Raw genomic sequence first — 7891 nt, forward strand, 5'->3', positions numbered from 1 at the left:
GCCCCCCTTGGTCGACCACCTCCTCCTCCCCCCTTTATATACAGAGGCGGGGGGCACCCCAAAGGCACAACAGACAATCTCTTAGTCATGTGCGGTGCCCCCCTCCACAGTTCAACACCTCGGTCATATCGTCGTAGTGCTTAGGTGAAGCCCTACATCGGTAACTTCATCATCATCGTCGCCATGCCGTCGTGCTGACGGAACTCTCCCTTGTCCTAAACTGGATCAAGAGCTCGAGGGACGTCATCGTGTTGAACGTGTGCTGAACACGGAGGTGCCGTACTTCGGTACTTGGATCGATTGGATCATGAAGACGTTCGACTACATCAACCGCGTTACAAAACGCTTCCGCTTTCGGTCTATGAGGGTACAAGGACACACTCTCCCCTCTCATTGCTATGCATCTCCTAGTTATATCTTGCGTGATCGTAGAATTTTTTTAAAATTACTACGTTCTCCAACATCATCATTATGGTTTACAGGTGGTGCACATGCCTCGGAATGATAAGGTACTGACCTTATCACATATATGAAAGCAATGGCACACTGATGGGTGGGACCTAAAGAGACAAGATAGCTGCTAGATGCACTCAAGAACCTAACTACTACTACTACAATGTGAGGTTATCACGAGCGCAATAGAGAGACCCAAGTCAAAGAAGGTCATGCCGGCCTGGAGCACACATTTCTTATATATGTTCACATGTGTGAATGGGTCATTGTGGTACCCCCAATTATGTACAAGGGGAGGGCTATGGCCATTTTTACGTACAAGGGGAACACAAGACACAACATAGAGAAAAGCCAGAACACAAAAGACCATAAGAGTAGAGAGAAAGGAAGAAGGATTGGTGCTCGCGAAGGGTGAAAACACACCCAGAGCACCGTAGATAGCTCATTACTCCGATCCCCAAGGCCAGCATAATAGGACCGGAATCTCCTGGGGACTTGTAATCTCCCTCATACACTCATATCAGCCAATCAAGAATAGGAGTAGGGTATTACCATTCCCAAGCGGCATGAACCTGTATAAAATCACTGTGCCACCTTTTTAGATTACTCAAAGGAACCTGTAGCGTTTTTTCCACTGGCCGAACACACAAAATACAATGTATCCTTGATCCCACATGCCTCGAGTTTACGATCCGGAAACTGTAGAAAACAACAGGTTTAACAAAAAAAAGCTCAATGGCATTTGACCAAACACACATGTTGGGCGTGGTGTTTACCATGGACGATATCGGGGGGGTGGATACATACGGATCCTGGGTGGACGACAGGTAATCCAAGGTGGGAAGACGTGTGGGTGGGGGCTTCGGACGTGTGCGGGCGAGAAACTCAAGGCCACTCTTCCTCCGGGCTTTCTTTCCGCACTATTATGGATAGTCAAATAATGGGAAAAATTGGATTCAATTGCAATGCCTAGGCGATGGCTAGAGAGGTACAACTACGGCGTTAGACGAGGAGGGTACAGATGCAGAGCAGGGGCAGGGGTGGAGTGGAAGAAAAGTGGCATGAGAGGAGGGTTTGAGTGGTCCAGGGGTGTTAGGGTCCCATGTGGTGATGGTCTGAACTCCGTAAAGCTCACTGTGCTTGCGTCCGGTTTACAAGAATTCAAACAAACAGACATGTCCACGGACAAACAGACATGTCCACGGACAAATAGGGGTTCATGTTGGGTGTGAAACTACGTCCGAACAACTCGGTCCAGAAGTATGTGGGCATTTTGAGGATCCATATTGAAGATGCCTTTATAATGTTTGCATTCATGCTTGAAAGGAAAAAAACTAGCAGAATGTGATTTGACATAAACAAACATGTTTCACTCTCAAAAGTTCAAACACGCACATCATTCGGTGAAATCAATGACATTACTCTGACTTGGCAAAGTGAAGAAGAATTAGCGAGTCTCTCGAAAATACTTGTATTATTCATGTTCGATGGTACCATAATTTTGTTATTCACTCATTAGCACACTATGTTATAACTAATGGATTACTGCCATTTGGCTTGGTTTTGGTCAGGATGGTATCATCAAACTTTGTAAGAGCATCTACAACTAGGCTCCCCCCTCTTCCTTACACCTGGGTGGACGGTCACTGACTGGTCAAAACAACTGACCCAGTCGGGCTCCTCAAACTGGTCCTATACGTTTGGGCTGTCTGGCATCCCTCATATCCAGCCTAAATCTATGGCCAATATGGGGAGGCCTAGACGCCTCTGCCACGCCAGCCTGGTGCACCATGGCCCGCACTGACCCAACTCTGTTCCTACTAAAATCCTCACCCGAAGCAAACCCTAGCTTTACTTCACTCTCCGTCGCTTCCCCTCCACTCCCTGTCCGTTCCCCTCCCCATGTTCGCCATAATGTCAAGCATCGACAGCTGCAGAGGCGACAAATCCTGCCACAGGGATGACTGGGACGCCTTCACCCGCGAGGCAGAGGGCAATGAGGAGGAGTTGGCCCTCTGCATCATGTTGTAGCGCTCATGGGTAGACACGGGTGGCAACTCCTGTTGTGCTCTGTCCCATGTCGCCCGCCGCCGCAGCGCTGGCATGTCCTGCATTGCGCACAACTCGACACACTCGGCCCGCTTCGCGCTGCTGGCTCACCGCCCTCCTAACCCTCTAGCCATTGCTCCTCAACGGCATCAGTGGGTGCTCGTGCTCGCCACACCTGTGTGGAAGACGCGAACACCCGAATCAGATGCGTGTGTTGCTCGCCGCTAGAGGCAGTGGGCTAGGGAGAGGGCGGCGTTGGAGGAGGCAGCCGCACAGTCCTCATGTGGTCGATGCGGATTGCCGGTGTTGCCTGATGAGGAGGAAACCTCCTCGTGTCTATCTACCACCGCTCACTGACAGCAGCAGAGACAGACGCCCGTCGGCTCCGTGGGAAGAACGCCAAGGCGCTACGGCTCGGTATCGAGCAATCGACGCGCGAGGCGGCGGAGAAGGCGATGACTGATGCTAGAGCGACGAAGCTCACGAGGTCGCAGGGTCGCGTCGTCCGAAGGATGCCCCGCTACATTGACTGCCCATTCAACTCCTCCAACATCACCGGCGGCTACGACGACCCCGCTCATGCCGCCGACGCCTACATGGAGGGCTATAGACCCTCCGGTGATCAGAAGGGCGAAGGACGGTGTGGAGGTGATGAAAAAGCTCGGCCCCCTCTCTGTCTTTATTCCCTTTATAGTAATTTTTAGTTTATTAGAACTATGTCCGTCGGCTACAACTACCCTGCTCCTGCCGCCGACGCCTACATGGAGGGCTATAGTCGCTTCGGTGAACGGAAGGCAAAGGACCGGTGAGGAGGTGATGAAAAAGCTCGGCCCTCTAAGTCTTTATTTCCGTTTGTAGTAATTTTAGTTTGTTAGAACTATGTCCCTCGGCTTAACTGTGATGCTCTTTTGGTCCGGATTATGTGGATTTCTTTGTCCGTTTATTTCATTGATCATTTATGTACTATCTTTACGTTGCATGCGCATTATGAATTTAGGATACGAGATATGAGGTACACGACTATGAACGCCGCGATTTGAGGGTTAACCGGTCACTGACCGCGAACATGACCAGCCACGTCTCCATGCGTACAGTATAGTGCCATATTTGGTATGTTTGGATGAAGATGCTCTAAGGCTAAGGTTGATTGTAACTAGGGAGATGATTAGAATCATCCGGTCGATTCTATGCTCTGCATCCATCACGTTGGGAGCCAACCACGCTTCGGACTAGTCCCACACACCGCAAGTCTCAAGATTGTGCAACACGGTCGATAATTCCGAAACATGTGGAATGTTATGGTGGCAACTCAATGGTGCGGATGATTTTTTTTTTTTGCAACATAACCTCTATTGCAAAAAAACTGCAACATAACCTTTGTTGCAAAAAAAAAAATCTACAACACTTTGTTACAAATATCTTCTGCAACATGACCTCTGTTCCACAAAAATTCCATGACACAATATACATTGCAAAAGTGAAGAACGACTAGGTGCTAGATTTATGCCAGATCTGACGGCCCGCGCGGCGTCCGCCGGCCAAACGCGTAGCACTCCCCTTGTAGCTGAGTAATACCACGTCATTTCCCGCAAAAAAAATATCTCTTGAAAATAGCTTCTTTTTTTTTGCATGGAAATAGCTTCTCATTCGGACTGCAGAGATGTGACTGAAACGAATAACTATGCGATATAATAACTTAAAACAAAACCAAGACTTGTCTCGGTGATGCCACAAGAAACGACTAGCTGATCAAAGGCACACTCTCCGGCACCGGCATTCCATCCAACTCCCCTGAAGCACGACGAGCTCGCCTTCTCCTCCAATGTCGCGCGGCAGGGACTACGAGACGCCGTCGGTCTTCACTCCGAGCGTCCGTCTTGGTGCCTGCGGAGTCCTCGCTGGGTTGCCCGGCTTCACCTTCTGCGGGTGCCCTGCAACTGCAACGACAGACAAATGTTCAGAAATGGTACGAATCAACACGCACGGCCTTTTCTAAGATCTAACTCTATCTACTGTAATCCAAAAAATGGTAGAGTGCCTACCTGGTTGCCTGGCCGCCTTGCCGTCCGCTTTCTTGGCCGACGGCGGCTTCTTTCCATCGCTGCTGTCCGGCAGCGGCCGCATGGTGCCGTTCGACGCCACCGAGGAAGGGCGGTCCGGCGACATTACCCCAACGCCGTTCTCATCGCCGTACAGCGAGTTCCCTTCGCTGCCCGAGTCGGAGGCCTTGTCCCTGGCCTGCGCCACGCCTGCGATCTTCTCCCTCTCCAACACCTTGTACGCGAACATCTGGAATGGCACGTCCGACACGCGGGCGCCCTCACCTCGCTGCCACGCCGGGAGCTTCCTCAGCAGCTGCATCTCCAGGTCGAGGTAGTCCACGGGTGGCACAACGGGCTCGTCGCCCTGCGCGGCCTGCTGCTGCTGCTCCGGGTTCATGACCAGGAACCGCTTCACGTACCGGAGGACGCGGCAGACGGAGGAGAAGCCCGGCCGCTGCTCCGGGTCGGCGTGCCAGCACCGCTTGGTCAGGGCGGTCAGGTACTTGGGCGTCTGGAACGGGAACAGCGGCCGCTCGCCGGCGCGGATGTTCTTGCTTGTCTTGTCGCCCTGCAGGTGGTTGTCCTCGAACGGGACCTTGCCGGTCAGGAGCTCGAAGCAGATCATGGCGAAGCTGTACACGTCGGCCTTCTCGGTGCGCCTGGACTCTGCACCCGCGACCTCCGGCTTGAGCACCTCGGGCGCGTACCAGATGCAGGCGTTATCGTCGCCGTTGACATTGGCGCCCATTGCGATGCCGGACTGCCCGAACCCGGTGACCTTGACCTGCACGTAGCCGCCGTCGGCTTGCCGTGGCCTCACGAGCACATTGGACGGGTTCAGCTCGCCGTGGTACATTCCCTTCGCGTGCAGGTACTCCATCCCGCGCGCGATCTGCAGCATGATGTCGATGGCGACGATGACAGGGAACGGTGTCCGCCGCCGCGGGCAGCTCACCTCCTTGACGTAGCTTCCCAGGTCCTTGGCCATGAGCTGGTCCATGACCACAAAGTAATCCTTCCTCTCCTCGTCGTGGAAGCAGTAGGTGGCGTGCGCGACGTTCGGGTGCGCCACCGAGGCCAGCAGCTCGATCTCGGCGCCGACGGCCTCGCCGTCCCCGATGAAATGCTTCATCGCGAAGCTCTCCCCCATCCATTGCACCTCCTTGAGGCGGCCGCCTAGCCTCCTGCGGACGCTGTAGTCGTCTCCAAGCAGAATGGACGCCGGGTGCAGCCTCCCCCTGGGCGCGGCGAGGACCTCGGCGAGGCGGTGCTCGTTCTTGGTCAGGCGCTTCGGCGCCGCCGGGCCCGTCATTTCGTCGAGCAGCTGCGACAGCGCCCACCTGTCCTCCTTCCACGCCGCGTCCATCCGAACGACCAGTTCACGGGACACCAAGTAGCGCTTGCCGTGCACGAGCTGGAACAGCTTTGGCTCGAGCATGTCCCTGTCGTACTTGCTGGCGAGCAGAAGCCGTGTCCGCGCGTGATCGTCCGGCTCGGAGCCGGCGATCTCCCCGGCGGCCTCGATGGCATCGACGGCGACGGAGACGCACCACAGGATGTTGTAGAGGTGGTGCTCGACGCACTCCGTGCCGTGCACCATGGCCGCGGCGCGGGCCCACCAGCTGCCGCGCGGGTCGAGGCACTGCCGGACGTAGCCCTCGGCGTCGCGGAGCGCGCGGTGGAGCTCGCGGAGCGGGGACTCCAGGGCGCGCCACTTGGTGCCGCGCTCGTCGAAGCGAAGGTGGGCTCGGACATTGCCGGTGATGGCGTCCAGCGCGTGCGCGCAGGTTTCGGCGAGGAGGCGGCACTGGCGAGGGTTGATGCGGAGGTCGGCCTCGAACGCCATGAGCGCGTTGATGCTGCCCACCACCTCACCGATCTGCCGGAGCTGCTCCATCCCGATGGATGATCGAGACAAGGATGGATCGAGTCTTGGCGTGGTTCTTGAGCAGTGGTGCTCTGGTCTTGTTGAGATGGTACGGCCTCAGCCTCTGCCTCTGCAAGAATAAATAGTAAGACGATTGATTATCTTGAAAATATTGCCATGTAGTATCAACTCAGATTTCACCGTGATTTGAATCGTGGTGTGCTAAAATGTACAGTATTAAATGCAGACAACTGGCCTTGGGGAATTTTTGAAGATTGCAGAAACTGGTTGTTCCCCCCTCTCTGTTTCTTTCTATTTTCTACCCCCCGTCAAATTACTACGTACCAAATTAGTAAAAGAAGAAGCGATCAAGAAACGGAACTTGCTTCACATGCACAGATGAAACAACTAATAGAAAGGAACGCGTGATTAAACACCAAATCGGTAATACTCTGATATGGAACGCTGCCGTGAACTCAAAATCAGAGAGAGAGAGAGAGAGAGAGAGAGAGAGAGAGAGAGAGAGAGATGGGGGGACTCACGGGGTTCTTGGAGCGCCGCCGAAAGATGAAAGATGAAGATGAGGATGGAGGGATTGCTTTGGCAGGGGACAAACAGAGAGACGGCCGGGGTATGATGTTTTGGTTGAAGAAGCGGTCAGAATTTGCAAGAGATGCAACAGTTGACTGGCGTAGAGATCCCGCTAGGTAGACAGAAAACGGGAGGAGTCTCCAAAGCAACTCTCAGGCAGAAACAAGGGAAGACGACGAGACGAGGTGAGGGAGAACAAGTGTCGTTTCCTTAACTGCAGTGGTGGAGTTATGGGGCACGAACGAACGCTTCGTTTCCCGATCGACCATACCATACCAGTCTCTACTCTAGTGTAACCGCAAGCGCAAGGCCGATCGGGAGACGTTGTGCTACTATCCTGGTCCAATTGCTTGCTTGCTTGCTTGTGCGTGCCGTTTGGCAAGAGGGGATTTGCCCGCTGACTACGTACACACACGAGAGAGAGAGAGAGATAGGGAGACGGCACGGCGACGACCATTTCGCGGCAGCTACAGATGGTCAAGACGACGATGGCAGGCGGCAAAAATAATGAAAAAGGCAAAGTCTCCGCACAAGCACGATCCGTCCACCATGATCTCACACGAGTAGTTAGCTAGCTAGAATATATATCATCGCGTACGGGCGGCAACCGTCCCTTATACTGGTGCGACACCTGATGATAGGCTGAGAGTGGAAGGAAGCATTCATTCTTTTTAGCTGCCATTTTGCGTTGCTTCGCCAAGTGCCATTGTGCCAACCTCGCCTTCCATCTTTTTTCCTCGCGGGCGGGAACGTCGAGGTCGAACCACCCCAACCCAGCTCGGGGCAGCCCTGCGTGCGCCGCGTGGCTGGTCGACGCCCCACGTCGGTCCGGGACGACGAGGTGGGGTGGGAAGTGGTGGCGCCCATTGCCGTTGCCGTTGCGGTGGTT

The 7891-nt window shown here is 54.1% G+C and overlaps 1 protein-coding gene across 1 annotated transcript; it reads right to left on the reverse strand.

Moving 5' to 3' along the window:
- Positions 1-3870: 3870 nt before the first annotated feature.
- LOC119268417 (mitogen-activated protein kinase kinase kinase 13-A-like) lies at positions 3871-7522 on the reverse strand. Its single transcript, XM_037550036.1, has 3 exons — positions 6954-7522; positions 4545-6541; positions 3871-4439 (listed from the first exon to the last, which is right to left on the reverse strand). The coding sequence occupies exons 2-3, from the start codon at positions 6439-6441 to the stop codon at positions 4342-4344; spliced, it is 1995 nt and encodes a 664-aa protein (XP_037405933.1). The 5' UTR covers positions 6442-6541; positions 6954-7522; the 3' UTR covers positions 3871-4341.
- Between the last annotated feature and the right edge of the window lie 369 nt (positions 7523-7891).

Source organism: Triticum dicoccoides, chromosome 3A, assembly GCF_002162155.2.
Source record: "Triticum dicoccoides isolate Atlit2015 ecotype Zavitan chromosome 3A, WEW_v2.0, whole genome shotgun sequence".
Taxonomy (NCBI): Eukaryota; Viridiplantae; Streptophyta; class Magnoliopsida; order Poales; family Poaceae; genus Triticum; species Triticum dicoccoides.